Source organism: Azolla caroliniana, unplaced genomic scaffold (assembly GCF_043228905.1).
Source record: "Azolla caroliniana isolate FFs.n. ecotype wild unplaced genomic scaffold, voAzoCaro1.0.p SCAF_1, whole genome shotgun sequence".
Classification (NCBI taxonomy): Eukaryota; Viridiplantae; Streptophyta; class Polypodiopsida; order Salviniales; family Salviniaceae; genus Azolla; species Azolla caroliniana.
This window is the reverse complement of record NW_028230436.1, coordinates 2,169,554-2,191,101: the sequence shown is the minus strand read 5'-3', so window position 1 is coordinate 2,191,101 and position 21,548 is coordinate 2,169,554. Positions and strand designations below refer to the sequence as shown.

Sequence of the window (21,548 nt, the reverse complement as noted above, 5' to 3'; positions counted from 1 at the left end):
ACTATTTCCTTTCATGCATTTGCAGAGACGCGCCATGATACAACATAACTTCTGCTTCAGTCATATTGAAGTTCTTACTTCTGACAACATTCAATGAGCAATCGAGAAGGCTGGAACGAGTTTCATCTTTAATTTAACATGATGGAACACAAATTATTGAGTTAATGTCCCATGCACCCTAGCATGAGATTCATTGGCAACATCTACCCAGAATGAGTTAAAGTGGCTATAGCATAGAGTACCTTCCTGCATTTAGAGGTAGATGATAGTGAGGATGTGATCCAAAGCTTTTGCAATGAAAATGATAGGAATCAAAAACCATGTTTTGTAATACATTCAAGCCACTTCCACGCTGTAGGAAGCTGTATGCTAAGGGCATCAAACCTTTAGGACTAAACACTCTGACATCAAAGACAGACCACCTTTTCTCATTCGGTTTTACCACAGATAACATCTCCTAATCAATTCATTGCACCATTCCTCTTATAATTCTTTCAAGGTTAAATGTATATATTCTCAGAATTATTGTGGTGAAAATATCTGACTATACTCTATGAGCTCTTGTGTATTTTCCTGGCATGTGATTACTTGAATAGATGTTTGACAATAACAAATTTCCAGCAGAATTTGTTGGATCAATTTGTCTAAGTTGCTCAAATGCCCAATCTCCAATGACAATGTTACCCCATCTTGCACATGAACCCAATAAAGCTATCCATACAACTGGATCAGGTTGAAATGGAATTCCCATAATCAACCTCTTTGTCTGACCTAGGCATCCTGCACGACCAAGTGTATCTACCATGCAAACAATGTGTTGCACGGAAGGAACCAGACCAAACATTCCAGTCATCATATTGTAAACATGATAAGCCTCTTGAATTAATCCTCCATGGCTACATGCTGATAGAATACACACAAATGTGACACTATCTGGGAGAACACCTTCGTTTTGCATGGCCTTAAAGCACTGGAACACTAAAGCATGATGGCCATGCTCACCATAACCTTCCATTATAGTATTCCATGACACTATAGATCGTGTTTGCATCATACTGAAAATGGAGCATGCATCTTTTATGCTGCCACATTTTGCATACATATCAATCAATGTATTCTCAAGAGTCATGTGAGATTCAAATCCTTGAGAAATTATACAGATATGCAATAATCTTCCAGTAGATAGGTCTGCTATGTTTGAGGAGGCTTTTATAACACCAACATATGTGAAATGATCGGGTTGTAAATCTTGAAATTGCATTTTTTGGAAGAATTGAAGAGCTGCCTCATTCATGTCTAGCTCTGAGAGTCCCCACATCAGAGCATTCCATCCTACCACTTGTCTTTTAGCCAATCTCTCAAACACCCTTATTGCAGCAATAACGTCACCCATCTTGGCATACATATCGACCATTGCATTGCCAACAAATACATCTGAATCAATTCCTCGTTTCATAATTCTACTATGAATAAACTCTCCGTATTTTTTGTACTCCATATTTGCGCATGCTTTCAACATGCATGCAAAAGTGATATGATCTGGATCAAAACCCTTCTTTTGCATGTTTTCGAACAAGTGGAAAGCTTCTTCACAATGCCCATTATCCACATGTACAGAAATTATGGCACTCCAAGACACCACATCTTTATCTTGCAACTTCTCAAATACTTCATATGCATTTTCCAGATAGCCACATTTACCATACATATCCATTAAAGCATCAGCAATCATCAAGAGTGAATCATGTCCCATTTTCACAGCACACATATGGATCAATTTTCCCTTACCAAGCACTCCAGCCTTGGCACATGCTTTTAAAGCAAGACATAATGTGACATTATCACAATAATATACACCATTTTGTTGCATTTTCTCGAACAGACGTTGAGCTTCTTGGAAATGACCTTTGTCCAATAACCCAAATGTAAGGGCATTCCAACATGTAGTGTCCCGATCGGGTAGTTTCTCAAACACATTGTATGCATCATTTATACTACCACATTGTGCATACATATCAATCAAAGCACTAGCAACATGTAGGTCTGATTGAAACCCTTGTTTCAAAATATAACTGTGAACTAACCTCCCATGCTCCATAGTTAACATGCCCACACATGACTTTAAAAGACAAAGAAAGAGGACCTTATCCGGCCGGATGCCAATTTGTATCATCTTCACAAGCAAATAAAGTGATTCCTCTTGATGTCCACTATCAAGGTACGCCGTACTCATCACAGCCAATGAAATACTATCATTCCTTTGTGAAATATCAAATACCTTTTTTGCATCACTCAACCTACCAAATTTTGCATACATTTCAACTAAAGAGCTCCTAAGATATGGATCAGTGTCGATCCCAATATGTATTATATGAGCATGGATAAAATGTCCACTATCTTGGTCTCCAATACTAACACATGCCTTAATAAGATACAAGTATGTGATATGATCAGGTGGTGGAATCCTCTCCACCTGCATTTTTTTGAAGAGTTCTATAGCTTCTTGACCTCGACCATGGTGCAAATATCCAGCAATCATCACCGACCACAAAACTACACTTCGTAAAGACAATTTGTTGAAAACAATGCATGATTCATCAAAGCTACCACACTTGGAATAAGAATCAACAAGTGCATTGCCGATATATAAATCTAATTCAAACCCTACTTTGACTATTTCCATATGAAAAATTCTCACTTTGTTGAAATCATATGTAGATGCACATACTTTCAGCATGCTTAAATATGTTGCAATGTTTGCTTCAAACCCCTCTTTTTGCATGCTTCTATAATATTGAAAAGCTTCCAAATTACATCCATGTTGAGCACATCCACAAATCATCGCAGACCAACATGCTGAGTCCCGAACCGGAAGCATATCAAATACGATGAATGAATCAACTAAAGAACCACATCTAGAATACATATTAATCAGAGTGCTTCCAATAAACAAATGTTGATCAATACCTTGTTTGATGGCATCAGAATGAATAAGCCTTCCCTCGGAAAGCGCCAATACATTCATACATGCCTTAAGGACAGAAAGAAAAATCTCGATGGTCGGATATGTGTTTGATCCTTGCATCTTCACATACAAATACATGGTTTCTTCATATAAGCCATTTTGCATATACGCACATATGATAGCATTCCATGCATATACGTGTGGCTTAGAGAAGCTTTCAAAGACTCGGGTGGCTTCTTTGATGCTTCCACATGAAGAGAACATATCGATGAGTTGAGAAGATAGTTTTGCATGGTGTTGAAAGTTGCTTTCTTGTATTAGAGTTTGAACTTTTCTGCCCATTTCCAGGTTACGCTTGTTTTTGCATTCTCTGACCAAATGGGTAAATACCTCAATGGGGATGGGAGCTCTGGGTTTGATAAAGGTATTAATGTACCTAATTGCCTCAGCAATTCCGCCATTGTCGCATAATCTGTATAGATTGGAATAAGGACAATGATGGGTCATTGAAATCTACAACAACATGCCAGAGAATTCATGATGGTATAGGATGTATTGTGTGAATGGGCAGTCATGTATATTTCAGAAAGTGATGTGTGTTGTCTTCAAATGATGTAATAGTGGTGGTACAAATGATGTAATAGTGTATATATACTCTTCTCTAACTCTGACGAGCACTCAATTGAATTTGTTGGAGTTTCTAGTGAGTCAAATCATATAATTATTAATATATAATCTCCCATCTGACTTTAACTAGATCCATGCTAATGGGTGGAAAACTTTAGCATGTCATTGACACTCACTGGAGTCTTATCTATCTGTAGACCCCCACTAGAGTTTGATAGACCCATGGCTTGGATGGAAGACAAGTGAGACATTAAGCTTTAGTTTGGTGATCAGTTTGGGGTGAGGGCAAATTTTGCAAGGTATTGTCTCTAACTTATGTTGGGTACACCTTGACATTAACACTCACTTGAGTCTTATTTATCTGTAGACCCCCGCTAGAGTTTGATAGATCCATGGCTTGGATGGAAGGCAAGTGAGACAGTAATGCTCTGTTCAGTACAGTTTGGGGTGAGGGGCAAATTTTGCGAGGTATTGTCTCTAACCTAAGTTGGGTAGCCCTTGACATTGACACTCGCTTGAGTCCTATCTATTTGTAGAGAACCCCGCTTGAGTCAAATAGACCCATGGCTTGGATGGAAGGCAAGCAGGACATTAATGCTATGCTTGGTTCATTTTGGGGTGAGGGAAAATTTTGTGAGGTATTGTCTCTAACCTAAGTTGGGTAGACCTTGTTTATATAATGGAACCCAAAGAGTTTCTAGAGGAACATACAATGTTTTGCATATATAGTCTTCATGTAAACCCTTGTCCATAAATGGGGATGAATGGCATTTTTTTTATAGCCTCTCCATCTAAGTTATGCATATCCATTTTCATGTTTTATAGAGAAATCATTGCTTCAAAACATTCAAAACATAAAGTGTACGTTAAGAAATGTGTCATTTATTTCCAACATGAAAAATGGAAGAGAGTAAAATTTGCTCCAAAGTCTTTTTGTCATCAAAGTTAGCGATTGAGTTTTAAATATAAATAGAAGAGTTTTTGTAAATTTAGCTATTAAATTGAAAACAATCGTGTCATTTGAATTTCCAGTTTGAAGTCACAAATATCTTGACTCTAGATCTATGATTTGAGTTGACACATGTTATGGATTCATTGAGCTTTATAAGTCTTGGATTATTTGGGAATGATGCATTTGTGAAATATATTTTGAAGTGAATGATGGAAAACTTCAACAATTTTTTTGGATTCAAAGCAATAAATTTGATATGGATCATCGATAGATGTCATATTAAAAATTTTGTAATGCAATGGCTTCTAAAGAAGAATGCAATAAAACAACAACAATTTTGTAATCTCCATATTAAAACTACAACGCATACACAAGTTTGCATTGGCATTCATGTCTTGTTTACAAGAAGACAAACACACTTGAGACATGAAATTCACGTTTTTACTTGTAAGTTGTAATTATTTGATTTGTCATATGTAGGAGTAATAAATATGTTATATTCTAAAACAACCCCATGACAAATAACATGGTAGGACAACAAATGATTGTTACATCAAATAATGCAAATCATGGATGACATATAATGATCTAATCACTTCTCCTACTTATAGGGTAGTAGTCATTGTAGTGGTCTCCAGGTGCCATTTCTCTATATTTCTATCGTGTTAATCAGCATGAAATCTTAACACCAAATGATCCACATATTGAAATTTGAGAGGTGTTGCCAATTATTAATTCCATATAGGAAGGCTAGTTGTCCCCTTAAAGGTGCAACGAGTGTCTCAAAACTATATTCCTCTTAAGGTATCTATGCGTCGACGTTGTGAAAAAAGTATTGAAGTTATATCTAGAATGTTCATTACATATAGAGCCAATAGATGTTACATGCAAGAGACAAGGGAGAAGAGAGGCAATATTACATGAAGCAAAATGAAGGATGATAATAGAACAATTAATTGGGTAAACCCTTGATGCATGGGGGAGACTTAATGGGCAATTAAATGGAATTTTATGTGCGAGGTGGGAGAGTGAGTGGAATATCATTAAATATCCCCTCCATTTCAATAAACATTTCCAAACATCTATTGCACAAGGTTGAACTATTATACATGGTCATAAATGGGCGTGCTCACACGCGTCCTATGGTTGAGTTTGACATCTCAAGAAGCACGACTTCTTAACATAAAATGATTCACATGTTAATAGCGATGCAATTTCAAACGTAAGATGCAAAGATTGCATTTCCTCTCCTATTAAGGGGCAAGTCACTCCCGCAAATGTGCTTTGAGGGTCTCGACACAAAATTATGAAGGTAATTTAAGATTTCTACGGAGGCCACCATCGTGATCTCTTGACACCAAACTAGGCACATGTAATCAATCAAGAGGCAACTTCAACCAAGAGATAGAACTCACAAAAGATGTGAGATTGGACTCGAGGTAACAAAAGTATTTAGCATGCTAGACTTGTCACGCATGACGCTATACACAAGTATCTAAGGTTATGAACATATACAAGATGTCAAGGTTGTTAGGTTTAGAGTTTGAGGTCCATGACTAAAATGACCTATTCATACATGACTTCCTCCCTCTTTCACTAGGTGTATTAAGGCATGTAATTGTTACAAGCACACACATAATCTCACATGGATGAGGTCAAGTAGGCCATACATGGCCTCATTACTAAATTCTAATTAGCTCATTGGACAATTGTTGTCCATATATTTACATGTGTAGTGTATATAATGGCAAGAGACCTTCTTGACCATGTATGGCCTCGTTACTAAATTCTAATTAGCTCATTGGACAATTGTTGTCCATATATTTACATGTGTACTGTATATAATGGTAAGAGACCTTCTTGACCATAAGTTGATTCCCCACATGTACGAAGCCATGAAACAGGAAAAGGTATGAAAAAGAGGATTGTCTCCTCAATACATACAAAACAATGTGACACTGCTTCATTGTTGGCTATTGAATGAAGCACGATGCAAATATGGAAAGGCAATGAAAAGACATTGGGACCGAGTCATGAATATCGTAAAGTTTTACTTTCTCGCCCCCTTAAAAAGAGAGCTACGGCCAGGGAGGGCTCACTTCACAGAGACTTTTGCGGTACATTGGTTTGAAAAGAGTGACACACCCTCCCTTCTTAGGCAACAACCAAGGCATTGTTTTAATATGGTCTTTGCTCTAATAAAAGAGAAAAAAGAAAAAAGAAAAAAAAAGAAAAAAAAGGAAAAAAAAGAAAAAAAAAGGAAAAAAAAAAAGATCACGTATGTTGGTGCCCCAAACAAAGGCTGTGATGGTAGCCCATTAATTATTTAGATTGTGGGCATTTTGTTATGCATATGTAAATGTTATGCTGGTTGTTCTATTTTGCAGGCATTAGTCTGAAAAGCCAGAGGGAATCCATTATTTGGTAATAGATTATGAAGTCTTCCTGAGGCTTTGATTCCTTCCTCCCCCCCTCGATTGAAGAAGAAGAAGGAAAAGAAACACTCATGCTAAGACAGAAACAGAGGAATCAAAAGGAGAACGATGAACGTTTTGATTCAAGTAGGTATCCCAATTTTCAGTTTTTCTGTTTTGGTGCTAAGAAGAAGAAGCATCGACGGTTTCAGCTACCCTTTTTCAAGTTCTTTCGTTGCTCGTCTGATCCTTAACCACTGCGTTTCTTTGTGTCGAATCAGATGAAAGGACAATAAATCATTAGGCTAACAGCAAGACAGAAAGCAAAAGAACCCCCTCCCCCCAAAGCAAATCATTCATTATGTTTTTAAAAAGACCCAAAAGCAAGACTTCTCCTCCTCAAGTATGCGTTCTCTCTCTCTCACACAAACTTTGATGGCATTCAGTCTATTGATTTTTGCTTCTTCTTCAAAGATGGAATAATCTGTTTGCATAGATCTGATGCCTCCTGCCTTTCTTGAAAATGCTTAAATTTGAGCTATGTTGAACCTCGCTAATTCATGAGATATGTTTCCATGCCATGCTTTTTTGAAGCAACATTATGCATATGTATGTATCATTATATTTTCATAACTATTCATTGCAGAATTTGGGGTTTAGAGTATGTTGGTGCTGCATTTAGATTGGACAATGATATTGTATTGGTGCAATATTTTAAAGTATTTCCTTTTATAATGCGATGTCATTGTGGAAAGTGGATTTGTAAAACCCTGTTTGAAGCTGCCAACCAAAATTACTGTCCATGATTTCAAGCTAAAAATATGATCTATACTTGAAACAACATCAGACCCATTGCGTGAGACTTGAACCCATAAACCAAAGCTTGTAAAGTACAAGAGGATATTGTGTATAGATATATCTTTTAAATAAAATTGATAGAGGTAAGGTGACAAATGTATAATCGACAGTCTCTTATGTGGGAATTAAACGCAATCCTTCACATTGTGCTCTTGAAGTCTCTTTAAACAATCCATACAAACCTACATACGACATTTTAGGAATTCTGCCATCAGTTTTTGTACACTCTCAATGTGCTAGTTTTCTACTCCTCAATTGTGAGTCTCTAAATCTGTATCGCTAGTTCAAACAATGTAAAAATGTCTGATAATAGAAATCCATCAAAGAAAATGGTTCAAATCCCTTCTTAGAGCAGTGGAAGTGTCACTGGATCTCATTGTATGTTGTGCTGCATATCTTTAGGTTCTATATCTTTATGCCATAGCTTACAAATCCGCCGCTTGGAACACATATATGTATATATATCTCTATCTCAAACTTATGTGATGAGGTGCAAATATATCCACTGAGGCATCTCAATCTGTCAGATATATGAATATCTATAATATCTGGAATGATGTATTTATCCATCCTCAATGGTGTGGAGAATATGGCTGTTTTTTGTCCCTAACTACTGCTGTGGAAGCTCAGCTCAATGCATATCTCTCAGTCTATATCTGAATAAGAACATACCTGATGACTTTGTTATGCTTGGAGTTGTCAGTCACTGCAAGAGATGGTGTATCCTAAGAGTACTGGAAGGAAGGCAGTGGATCTTAGGACCGAGTCTGTGAGCACTGCACAGCATACCCTGTGGTAATTCAAGCCTGTACTACTCTCTTGGAGTCCCAAAGTTCACACAATTCCTGAGTAGTAAAACAAACTGAGAGAGACTCTATTTTCCTTTCAAAAAGAATTAGTGGCTATGTAATCTTTATTAACCCGTAAGTAAAGGTCAGTTCATCCAAGTGTCTTTTATGGCCTCTACAGAGTCTACTATAAGCAAAATATCATTTGCAAATGGACGCCTCTGTTCCCTACTCTGACAATATACACAGGGATATTGTTTATATATAACCCAAAGAGTGTCAGAGATAGCAGACATCCCCTTTTTACGCTGATAGTGGAATGTACTGGTTCTGATCTGTCTACTGCTTGTCAATGAGTGGCCAACTATGATAGTATGATAATTATTCTTCGAGCGGGGTCTACTGACTTGAGAATGGGCCCCGTTCCTGTGGTACTGCCCCAAATTTGAGGAAATCCCTTACATTACGCTATTAAACATGCTCTGCAATCATGCCTTGGGCACGTTTAAGTGCATCATGATCCTGCATCTTTCATATGCGCAGTTTATCAATGGTGTGCTGTCCCATCCCTATGGTGAAGGCAGTATCTCACATAGAGTATTTGCATACTCTCTCCAGGTATCCATGGAGGTGATATTCAAGTGGAACTACTGGATCTGGCAGATATTTCTGTTGTGATACCTCCTACGAAGCTCTTGCATAGTCCCTAAAGTGTTCTGCAACAATATGATTATGATCCTTCTCCTGTACAGTCCGTGAATGGCCTGCTTTACCATCCCTGTGGTGAAGACAGCACCTCATACAAAGTACTTGCATACTCTCCCCAATGTATATGTGGAGGTGATGTTGCAGTGGAAGGTCAATGCAATACTATATGGCAGATGTTACTGCTGTGATACCTCATAGAAAGTACTTGCATACTCCTCCCATGTATCTGGGAAGGTGATGAATGGTGAAGTTTGACTCGTAGATAACTGGTGCATATCTTTCCCCATCTGAATTATGAAGTCTTAGTTCTTTTGCTGATTGAGATGATGGAAGGCAATGCATGGCTGGCTATGGATACTACCTCTCTCTGCTGTTGGAAACTCATTTCAAACATCAGATAGGCACTACTAGTAAACAAACATTAATAATACATGAGTCAGAATTTATCAATAGGCGTAACTACCTTAGTACATGTTGTATACCCACTACACTTAAACACTTGGCGGTAGGCAGATCATATAAGCTCTACTGCTGGGAGATGAGTCTTATTTTCGTTCTATATGGTTGTTCTAAGCGTGTGTATGGCTTATGCTAGGCCACATGTACGAGCTAGATGCCTTTACAATGGATTCATTTCTTTAATCCTTGACTACAACGACATTTATATGCACAACTACCCTGGTGATGATGCATCAGATTGTCCTGTTGATTAAAATTTCCATCTCCTTATGGTTAGACAACATCTCATAATGTATTTTAGATACAGTTCTTTGAGAATTTATGTCCTTGAATATGTTGTTTTGAGAATGTGTCATCTACATGTAGGTCTTTATATTTTGAAGTTGATTTGACTTCACAATTATAAAATGCCTCTTGAATGATGATGTTAGCCAGCGGAGGTTTAGGTTCTACATGTAAATTGCTAACCTGTTAATGCACACGTATGACATTTGGAATATATGTTTAGTTGTAGCGCAAGTTTTGTTTCTGTTATGATCTTCTATACAGTAAGTGGTAAAGTAGACACTTGAATTTTAATGGTTGTTCAAGCTGTAAAAATTATTGTTTCTACTTGCTTCTCAGGAGAATGAATGGGATATACCAAAAGGAGGCTTGGATACATCATCCATACGTTTAAGTCTTCAGTTACATCATGGGATTCCAAGGACATCATCCAAGCTTGCTTTTGATCCTGCACAACGTTTATTAGCTATTGGGACATTGTATGTTAGCTGAACATAGTTTTTATTATTTCTCACTTTGGTCAAAAAAATGTTATCCAAATTCATAGAAATAAATTTCATATTTAAAGTATTTAGAAAATCCTACATAAAGGTATTTGTGCTACAAAAGGCTCTAGTTGATTGGTTAAAGAAAGACTCGTGTATTGGTAACCACAAGTCGTTGCTGGAATGTAATTTCTAAAGGTGGTTCTTATTTCTCACATCTACTATGTATCTTTGAAAGAGTTTCTGGCCCTTTGCAAGCTTTCCTGCACAGAGATTGCCACTACTTGAACAATTCTTATTGTTAAAAGATAAGGTTTAGGCCTGGATTCCCATGATGATGTGGTGATGCCCACTATTATCTTGTCGATGCTGTCTTCTCTTCCACTTTAGGAATGGAAGTTGGAACAAGGACAATTGCATTCATAGTTAGGTGGTCTGTTTATTTATTTTTGTTTTATTTGCGAATGAATGGATGAATAGAATAGGAATGATGAGGGTAATTCATAATGAAAGCTTAAGCTGAGGAGTTTGGAAGACTATGTAGATACTAGGGCAGCCATGACTTCTTATTATTGCTCTTCCTCGCCCTCTTTTCGCTTGCTGTCACATTTTTTCAGCTCTGAAATCAAGGGATTGTGTGATTGGCTATGGAGGTTGGAAGACACTGTAAAGGAGGGCTGTTGCCTGATCCAGATCTTTTTTTACTATATTGTTGGCTGAAAATCTCCGTTTCTTGTGTTTCTCATCTCGCTCTCAGTCTGCTTTTATCGCATAATTACTTCTCCCAATATCACCACACAAATGTTGCTAAAATATTTAGATAGTTTTTGATTGTACTCTCACTGGTTAATGTTTCCCAATGCACGACCAATCCTTTTATGTGGAATATTTTAGAAGATAATTACATTTCCCCATTGTGATTGCAGTTAGCCTTTGATCAAATTGGAGAAACCTCAATTAACAGGGAACTTTCTGCATATGAATTTGTATGATATATGTCCCTTTTCGCTTAAAAGTATAATATTGGGCCCTCAATTCTTTTTGTTTTAGAAAATTGAGCTGTGAGAACTGTTTCAGAAATATGATTGATTATCATAGCTGTCTTTCATTTTAGGCTGGCCAGTGTGGGTTGGCAGTATGCCATTTGCTCATCAATGTGAACGGATTGTAAAATTATGCCTATGCTTGATGTTGCTCTTTGTCAATGATTTCTACTTCGTATTCATTTTAATTTTGTAACTGTATTCAATTTCAGGGATGGAAAGGTAAAGCTAGTAGGAACTGATGGCATTGAAGGACTCTTAGTCTCTGACTCAAGATCAAGATGTAAATTCTTGGAGGTACTTGGCACAAGCTATTGGTCTTGCTTGCCAGCTAGATTTTTAGCTGCAATATGGTGCATGGTTCAATTGTTTCTAAGTTTTGTGTCTCTTATTTTTAACAGTTTGCAAATAATCAAGGATTTATAATCAATATCACAGCAGAAAATGATCTAGAGGTATCATTCTTGATGCATGGAAAAAATAGTATGAAATGAGCATGTAACTTAATTTATTTGGTAACATTCCACTGAGATCAACATTTTGAGAATTAATGCAAATAGTAGAGTTTCCAGATGTTCAGAAATGAAAAGTATTTTATTATTCTTTTGTGTCCTAATCTCTGTGTCTGCAGGTATGGGACTTGGAGAAGGGTATACTTGCCCTTACCCATAGGTGGCACACAGGCATAACTGCTTTTGCTATTGTTCAAGGCACTCCTTTCATGTGAGATTGGAGTTGCATTCCTAACCTTCATCATGATCAAATGAAATCATGATCATAAAATGTTTTGCTCATGTGAAAATTACATTTGCAATTGTGTAGGTACCTTGGAGAGGATACAGGTGATGTAGCTGTTCTTGAATACAATAAAGAGGAGTCCAAACTTCGTCAAATGCCTTACAGTATTTCATCTCAAGCTGCTAGTGGTAACAAACATTTATTTTTCTATGGTGATCAAACCAGTCTAGTCTCTCTATATAGCATAGGAGAGTTCTTCAGATGTTTAGAATAGAAACTATGGATTCTTTGTGTGTAAAGTTTAATTCCAGTGCCGTCGTTTTTCTTTGTGTTTAGTTATGATAGTTGATTGATGTCATTTCCGTGGCAATGTGTTAGCAAGACGATTTCAATGTATTGGTGCTTGCGGGAAAAGAAGGAATTAGTATAATGGAGAATCATGCTCATAATGATTTTCTAGTGTATGAACAAAGGAGGTGACTAGTATCACACTCTTGGAGAGTGTGAACTTTTAACCTATCCTTAATCCCAGGCATGGAATCGTGGAAGAAAAGATAGTCCTGAAAAGACTGAAGTTTGACATGGAATGCTTTATTCCAAGGTATAGAAGGTTGATGAAACTGAAAGTGTTTATTGTATTTTCATAGATCAAACCTACTGGATGAGGAAAATGCCAATAATGCAACACTTCATCGTTTGAAGTTTTATAAAGCTGATGCTATAGCATGGTCTTTTTATATTTACAACAGTAATGGAACTTGGTATATATGTAGAGATATCTTATTCGTCAAACTGTACTTTTTAAAGGGAATCATAGGAAAACAGGGAAAAAAAAAATTGTGGAAGTAAAGTAAATCCAATAAATAGTAGAGCAGGACAATTTGTACAAAAAGTTTATACGAAAACAAGAGGATTACATTAAACAAATGGAGAAAATTTATAAGTGACAACATTTGAGAGGAACTCTGTACAAGTCAATCAATTTTGTGATGTAGGATGGGTAATAACTCAGCCTTGATGCATAAGTTTGTTTAATTATCATCCAAGAATAGGGTTATTCCATTGTTCATATTTTTATGGGATGCGTATTGAGAATTTGCAGGATTGACGGCACAATCTTCCCCACCTTCAGTGATTGGCATTCTACCTTTCCCAGAGATTAATCACAGCCGGTACATGTTAACAATAGGGTTGAACTTTTTTTATTTGAAAGGTGGCTAATAATACATGTTCCATTTCCATATAGGCAAGGTGTATAATTTTGTAAGGTTATTGAGAAAAATTCTATGGATTATGTAAGACGTACATTCTTACAACTGCAGGGTATTGCTAGCATATAGCAATGGTTTGCTTACCATATGGGGACTATATGATGCGGCAATAGTTAGGATTTGGGGTACAGCAGCACCAAAAAATGAGCTTGAAGTGGCTTCCGATATTGCAAGTGATGAGGAAGGAGAGGATAAGGATATTTGTTGCCTTTCTTGGGCTGATGCTTATGGTGATTTATTGGCAGTGGGCTATACAGATGGTGACATATGGATTTGGAATTTGAAGAAGATGTCTAAAAAATCTGGTTTATCATCAGAGAAAAGTTCTCCCTCAATGAAACTACAACTATCTCAAGATAAATCCAGGGCACCAGTTCTTGCATTGTGCTGGTGTGCTAATGAAAAGGAGAGCACACAAGATGCTGATGGCTACCTTTTCATCTATGGTGGTGGGGAATTTGGATGCTCAGAAACATTAACGGTTAGATTTCTTGCTAATTTGGTCATCTTATTTATATATAGTTAGCTTTTATGGTTGATCACAGTGCCTAGTCAATCACCGTTTTGTTATATTATTGCTCTATTGGAAGTTTGGATTGTTGATGTTTATGGTAAGAATAAGATTAAAGGAATAGCTCCTTAGCTGCCGTTGCCACCAAACTCTTCTTTCTCTTCTTCTCTTCCATAATTTACGGAAGTGGCTCGTAAAGAGTTCCTTGTGGCAATGTCTCTTCTGGTGACCATAATCACCACCTGAAGAGCATTTTTTGTAGCATACATGGGCTCGTCATCCATTGGGAGGTTTGAGTGCTTGTGGTGGTCAAATCTTAATCACAAATTGAGAGATTAGTAGATCTGTTAGCTAGACCAATTGAAGAGGTAAGCTAATACAAACTCTATATCAATTCATGAAGTATATGTCATGAAAGAATTAATGACATATACTTAATGAATTGCTATCTCTATATACTGGAAAATAACATACTTCTAAGGAAATCCTATATTTGTGCAATAGTGTGACTGACATTAAACATAATGAGCATCATGGTGGTGGATGGCTTTCTATGGTTAAATATTTATGATAGTGCGTTGTTTCATTTATCTTTTGCTATAATAAATATGATATCTCTTATAAGTTATGCTGACAGATTTACCCATTGAAGACAGCAAGAGAACAATTAGACTACCAAGAAGTTCATTATCTGGAACTCCCTTTAGAGGGACTTTTTGATGACATGATAGTATTGCCTAGGGCAGGTGGAACTCCAGTTGATCCAGTTCCTGCTTTTCTGGTTTTAACAAATCAAGGTCAACTGCATGCTTATGACACTGTTAATATCAAAGAATACTTCTCACACATTGAACATGGATCTGCCTCTATCGTAGAAGGTGTTCTTGTAAATCCATTTATAATAGAACCAATTATATCAGTTGCAAACATAGCTCGGCTTGCTGGAGATGGAAAAACTTCAGAGATACTGTCTCAGGTCTGCCCAATAAAAAGAAATCATTGTTTCTCTGAATTTTGTATATATCATGTTATTCAGATTGAAATTTTATATTATGCAGCTTCCCCGCTGCAAAGGTAATCTACCATCTGTTTTATCAGGTGGTACAAAATGGCCCATAAGTGGGGGATCATTCAACAAATCTTTGTGTGGGGAGCCGAAGGTCAGGACAGTCATTATAACTGGGCATGTGGATGGCTCTCTAAATGTTTGGGATGCAACCAATTCTGCCATTTCTCGGATCTGCAGTTTGTCTCCAAGCGTAAATGTATTCTTTCTATAATACTGCAGTGTTTTTTACTTTACAAATGAAGTTTTTTAATTGTTTACATAAAAATGTAGCTTAATTACTGAGCGGCAGTCTGGAGATTAGCATTTACTACTAATTAGCTCAGGAAAAAAAGAATTTAGCTCTTTCCCAAGTTCCCTTACTTGCGTTTTGGTTGCATTAATAGAAAGATAATTAGCTGCAAACATTCAACTCTAAGTCTTGCTTTCCGTTCCACAAGATTATGATTAATTCATGTTAAATTCTGTGACCTATTCTCTCAATTCCTCCAGATTCATGATGTTCACAGCAATATCCTTAGTATCTGACTTGATGTTCTAATATTTAAAGCAATATCCTCAGTGTCTGACTTGATTTCCTAATATTTTATGCGCAAATTATCATTTCATTGTACAGATAACACTGTTTTTATTCACAGTTAAAGATGGGCCTTTCAGAAACAGCAACATCATCTATTTCACATTTGGAATTTTGCCCAAATAATGGTATTCTGGTTGCTGCTCAAGCTCGTGGCGTGGTAAGGTTTCATGCATTATGCATGCCATATTGGTGGTATTTTATGGATTTATCAGACAGTTATAATTCTAGCTGATATTTCTCTTATGTAGTAGGTTCTAATACATGAAGTAAGTTCAAAAGCAGGCGATGTCAGATGTGTTCGCTTCACAGATGTAGAAACTCAAGGTAATGGTCTTTTGTCAACTCTATGCCATGCATCATGTGCAAACATTACAAATTACAGCTGGTGAAATAATAAAGAGAATGCATGGATTTTCTTTGGAAGACTGTAATTCATATTTCAACTGTTCGACTTGGGCCATAAAGGCATTGTTCAAAATATATGTTCTTACAAACTTCCACGTTGCTGTTCATAACAAATAAAATAGCACATTTCTCTATTTGTGTCCAGAGACCCACTTAATTTTGTAAGAATTTTGAACATTGGTATACCTTGCCATTTTTTCAGAACAAGTTCTCTCTATGGATGCTGGTTTTCAATGTGTAGTCATTCTTGATCTTAATGGAGGAATGGTTTCTTCCATCACAATTTCTGATCACCTTGGGCATGTTGCTGTGGGATATTCCAATGGTATGGTGAGTAAACTAAGAACTACTTTGATTTGTTCGCTGATTTACCTAGTATCAAAGAGTCTTCCTGTTAATTAATTGGTGATATAACGTGGTAGGTGCTATTATTCGATGTACAGTCACGCACAATAATATCCAAACACAAAGCTATTTCTGATGCAAAGAAACCAGTAACCTCCCTATTTTTTGGTCCACATCTGAGGACATCAGCTTTAGGAGAATGTTCAGACAAGTCCCCGAGGAGTGACTCTTTATCAAAGCCTTCATCACATGGAGTATTGTATGCTGTAGAAGATGATTCATCCCTCAGTGCTTTGGTTTATTACAAAGAAGCAATAACGATTTGTGGTCCCTGGAAAGTTGATAGCACCTCGAAAGTGTTGCATCATTGCTGTTTAGGTCAGCTTATGCAAAAATTTACTTTCATTGTTCTTATTGATGCATTTGTTAATTCTATTGAGTTACATACTTTTCTTTCTCTATAAGGAAACTCTGTTTGAGTAAACGTTTTCATTAGTGATAATAATTCTTTATGTAGCCCAAGGTTTCTGAACAGCCTGCATTTATCTGTTCTAACTGGGCACCCAAATATCCAAACAGATCTCCAGAAAACTGATGCCTCAAGTCTAGATAATACCGAAGATTCGGGGGAAATTACAGAAGAAACTGTTTCATGCTATCTTGTAACGTGCACTGAAAATTCTGTTCTTTTGTATGGCAGCATTATTTCAAAAGAGGTACGTAACCCTTTCATACATTCACGTAAGCAAGATATTCATAGATGATTCATACATTCACTAAAGCAAGAGTCTTCATCTTTGTCAAATACCTTTCACAGGGTGTAACAGTGACGAATTTGGGAGCAGAAAGCTTTTCAACAGAGTGCCGCCATGCTACAGCATTTGTAAGTGAAAATGCAAAAACCCATGGGTTGATTCTGCTTTACATAACGGGGACTTTGGAGATTCGGTGAGATTTGTTGCAATATGCGTTTTATTTATTGATATGCAAGTTTGTTTAAAGTTGCATATTTAATGATTGGATTTTGTTGGTTCAGATCTCTTCCAAATTTTGCTATTGTGAAGCAGCTCTCATTGGCGGGAATTTATAACCTGGACCCCAAACTGAGTGATTTCCCAATGTTTGTACGTGGTAATGAAGGGTTGATTGCTTTTGTAAGTTTAGCTTTAACCTTATACAGCTGTTATTGAAATTAACCTTGAAATTCCCTTAACCTAAAGTTAATTGAAGATTCTGTTGCTAGTTACATAAGACAATTGAACTTTGTCTTTATGAATCTCTTGGATGATAAACTCAATTAAAGAAGGCTTTTAAATTAATATTCAGCAATGAATCAGCATATGAAAACTAAGGACCAAAACTGGGAAATAAATAAGGTTACTAGTGCCTACTGGAGGGGTAGGGGGAAAAATAAGTCTAGGGCTAAAGAAGCAAGGAAACTAGTTAACATGACTGTTGATCTGGCTTTTGAAAATTTTCTTTCTGAAATGCAGTCAAAGTGATTTTTCTTGTAGACTAGATTGTTGTGCTCTGTATATGTCTTGAATTTTTTTCTTTAGATCTGAACTCGGAAATGGCTTGGTGGTATCTATTTGACTCTTTTCATTGGCAATAAACAACTCTTTATTCATTTCATAATGCTTCAGCTGTATAAATTTACATTTCTTTCTTAATATAAATTTACATGAATTTTGTTGATTGCAGGAGTGATTGGCCAAAGCATGGTCACTAAGAGATAAATGTTTCTTGTTATTTTTACTGTTGCAGGTAGATGTAAAGCGAGAACTCGTACTAATTTCAGTTCTTAAAAGTGATGATGATATGGGGTATATTTCCAGTTTAACATTTACACATCAGATTAAACAGTTTGGAAACGTTTTTCGCCTTGTCTGTTTATATAGTGTATGAATTTCAAATTTATTTCACATCTCAGCCCCGAAGGCCATATGGTATTATTCTTTGATAAGGACCTATCGGCTGCTGCTGATGCTGCTCTTAAAGCATCTGCTCATCCATCACAACAGAAGGTAGTTATTCTCCTTTCACATGGGGTTTCTTAGTCAGAAGATAGTTATTTATTATTTAATAAATGAATAATAAATGTCTGAGAACAAAGTACTACCATAAGTTTTGTAAGGAGATATTCTCAGTTATTGTGGTGAAGCAATTTTTGTCTTGTAGAGTCAGCGTCAGGGTTTTATTGGAGGTGTTCTTAAGGATTTGAAAGGCGGTGTCCTTAAGGAATTGAAAGGTGGTGGTGTTCTTAAGGATTTGAAAGGTGGTGTTCTGAAGGAGATCAAGGGAGGTTTGCTGAAGAGTGCGAAATTTGGGAAGGACCAATCCGGTGGTGTAAATGCACCTCTAAGCCTATCTGAAATATTTTCTTCAATATCAACACCTGAACAATGCTCAAGTCCTGATATCTCGAAAATTCATAATGGCAAAAGTATAGACATTATGGATGTGCAACTAAACATTGGTAAGCGTTTGCAACTTTGATAAGCCAGGAGAGTGAAGTTGGAGTAAATTCATAGTCATCTGCTTTGTTTAGATGATATCAATATTGATGACGAAGATTCTAGCTTCAGGGAATCAGCACAAATCAGTGAACCAATAGGTACAAAATTGAAAGTTATGGCGGATATTGCCTTAATGTTCTGAATATTATCTTCATGGCATTTTCTTTGTGGATGATGACAAGATGAAAAGATACTATGATTTTTATACAGGTAAGGAGAGGCATTCTGATGCTTCAGATGATAGAACAAAGCTTTTTGGAGAAGTTTACAATAAACCCGTAAGACGTAGCACAGATGAAATTAAAGCGAAGTATGGACATAAAACAGTAGGGGTAAGGTTTTTTTCTCTATTTTTGGCAACAGAGGGGGAGGATTTAATATATAATGTTTGCTTATCATTGAGATTCCCACCATTAATATAATATAATGTTTTTACAGCAAAATAAGTAAATGTATCTATGTGTTGAGGTAGTTTATTGTTTGTTTTCCCTCTGGCAGGATGTGGGTGGTGCAGCAAGTGCGGCTGGACTAGCAAGAGATAAGCTATTAGAGAGGCAAGAAAAGCTTGAGGTAGGCTATAAGTATACATGTATATAGTTTGGAAGGGATTATAATTTAATTAGACATAGGTAATTCATTATATTTTTTCTTTTATGGTACTTGGCCTTATCCTACTGGTAAGTTTAAAGGTTATCCACCTGAGTGAGTTCATGGGCTCAAAGTGCATTTTCACTCCTAAAGTACATGCCATATTGGCTTATCAAACCAATGATCTCATGGTCTTGACTCTTCAGGAAGTTTACACAAACATCTCACTAAATCTAATGGAACAAATTACTTTACATTGTTAGGCTCTAAACAAACGAACGGAGGACATGCAGCGGGGTGCTGAAGATTTTGCGTCGATGGCATCAGAGCTGGCTAAGGCTATGGAAAGAAGAAAATGGTGGCAACTATGATATGTTATATCTATTATGATGATGACTGAATTTGTACTGTATTCTTTTTTAGCTCTTAACTTCCAACAATCCTTCACACTACTTCAAATCATAAGCATGAACTGTGATTTCATGCAATGCAATCTTTGCAATTTGGCTGATTCAGCACTTAATTGTTCTCCAATTATTCAGGTCTTTTATGTATAGATACGAACCAAAAGAAGCCTTGATCAGATTAAAGCGAACAATGTATAATTATCAATTAGAATTCCTCTACAAATCTCGGTTATATGCCTTCAGTGTTTTTATGGTTGCAGGAGTGGGTCATACTACGCATGATTGGAAGTTTATGTTGGCTTTGTACTCTTTTTCATTCCAATCGAAGGTGTCTAGATGCAGAATGCTTGTGCTCAGTGAATTAGGAATGTGGTTGAAGGATATTATAGTCTCATGGATGATGATGAGTTAGGATTGTTATGTCCAAAATTGTGTCATGTTCGATAAATTCATCATTTGTCAGAATTGTAGCACTGGACTTGTCTTATTCAATCTAGTAGCGAAATTGTGTATTCAACCTGATTGATGTTTTTATATTTTGACAGTCGTGTATGTAGAACTAAAGTACATTTGAGGGTAGTTTTATGCTGCAGAAGCTAGAGATGTTTTTTCAACAAAAGCTAGAGATGTTTGAGAAGTGAACATATTATAAGTCAAAACTATTAGAACATTGTAATATGGAAACTGGAAATTTTATATGCTTCAAGGATTTTGGGGAGCATAGTAAGGAATTTATTGCGTATTAGGCACAAAATAGAGAACTGTCTATTGTAATGCGCTTAATAGTTTTCTTATTAAGTCATTTATACTCCAGTCTTACAGTATTGTACGGGACTAGAATCTGAAACATTTAATGTTATTCATTCATAATTTATGCTATTATGACTCTCAAGCATGTATAAATTTTGATAACGTCTTATTTAGAAATTAATCATATGACATGAACTAGAATCTAAAACATTTATTGTTATTCATCCATCATTTATGCTATTATGATGTAGCTTGCTCTTAAGGATGTATAAAATTTTGTAAGCCCTTCTATGAGCAGCAATTTAGCTTCTTGTGAATTTTAAATTTGAGAACCTTAGTAGAACAATTTATATGAATTTTGTATGACTTTTGACATAAGAGGATTGGTAAAATCAATTAATGTGAATTTCTTATGTATATGATTGCAGAGGTTATAAGGGTAAAAATTAAAATATTTCCTTTCTCCCAAGTGATAATAAAAAAAGCTCAGAAGACCTTTGTGGGCTCAATAAGCTCAATGTATGTTCTCTCAGTGTCAGGATCTTCATATGCATCATCATTGAGGTTGGTTATGAACTCAAGAACTTTAATAAGCATATAGAGTGGCTTCACTAACACGACACTGCGTCTTTGCAAATCCACTCCAAAGGTATGGTTTGCGTGGAAAAGTTTGCCAAATGTCTTCAAATTTGGAGCTCTAATTTTCAACGAAGACCGACCCACCATATCATACGGCATGGCTTTTGCAGCCAAAAGTAACTTGAGCGGATCTCCTTCCACCACT

At 36.4% G+C, this 21,548-nt stretch overlaps 3 protein-coding genes and 1 long non-coding RNA gene across 7 annotated transcripts in view; 2 read left to right on the top strand and 2 right to left on the bottom strand.

Annotated features, from left to right (window-relative positions):
* Positions 1-107: 107 nt before the first annotated feature.
* LOC147868244 (putative pentatricopeptide repeat-containing protein At3g47840) lies at positions 108-3,572 on the bottom strand. Its single transcript, XM_087316935.1, has one exon. The coding sequence runs from the start codon at positions 3,470-3,472 to the stop codon at positions 545-547; it is 2,928 nt and encodes a 975-aa protein (XP_087173061.1). The 5' UTR covers positions 3,473-3,572; the 3' UTR covers positions 108-544.
* A 3,534-nt stretch (positions 3,573-7,106) lies between these two features.
* Positions 7,107-10,529, bottom strand: LOC147868243 (uncharacterized). The gene is made up of 2 exons (XR_015529494.1): positions 10,385-10,529; positions 7,107-7,353 (listed from the first exon to the last, which is right to left on the bottom strand). It is a non-coding gene; the product is annotated as an uncharacterized LOC147868243 (long non-coding RNA).
* On the top strand, positions 7,240-20,237 carry LOC147868242 (uncharacterized). Of its 4 annotated transcripts, none has more exons than XM_087316896.1 (24): positions 7,240-7,361; positions 10,399-10,535; positions 11,797-11,881; positions 11,986-12,039; positions 12,216-12,307; positions 12,407-12,510; positions 13,425-13,494; positions 13,645-14,074; positions 14,742-15,080; positions 15,163-15,369; positions 15,809-15,907; positions 16,002-16,074; positions 16,358-16,485; positions 16,578-16,878; positions 17,080-17,216; positions 17,318-17,448; positions 17,537-17,654; positions 18,268-18,326; positions 18,434-18,527; positions 18,682-18,979; positions 19,052-19,132; positions 19,230-19,351; positions 19,518-19,589; positions 19,871-20,237. In XM_087316896.1, the coding sequence occupies exons 1-24, from the start codon at positions 7,320-7,322 to the stop codon at positions 19,976-19,978; spliced, it is 3,381 nt and encodes a 1,126-aa protein (XP_087173022.1). In that variant the 5' UTR covers positions 7,240-7,319; the 3' UTR covers positions 19,979-20,237. The 4 variants fall into 4 exon arrangements, with proteins under 4 accessions (XP_087173022.1, XP_087173006.1, XP_087173030.1 ...); XM_087316880.1 differs by having other exon boundaries at positions 10,396-10,535; XM_087316904.1 differs by having other exon boundaries at positions 7,251-7,353; positions 10,385-10,535; positions 19,052-19,117.
* A 1,263-nt stretch (positions 20,238-21,500) lies between these two features.
* The window catches only part of LOC147868241 (uncharacterized), an 8,732-nt gene continuing 8,684 nt past the window's right edge, over positions 21,501-21,548 (top strand). Inside the window, exon 1 of the mRNA XM_087339526.1 lies at positions 21,501-21,519. Coding sequence (XP_087195652.1) covers positions 21,501-21,519 — 19 coding nt within the window. The remainder of the gene's footprint in view (positions 21,520-21,548) is intronic.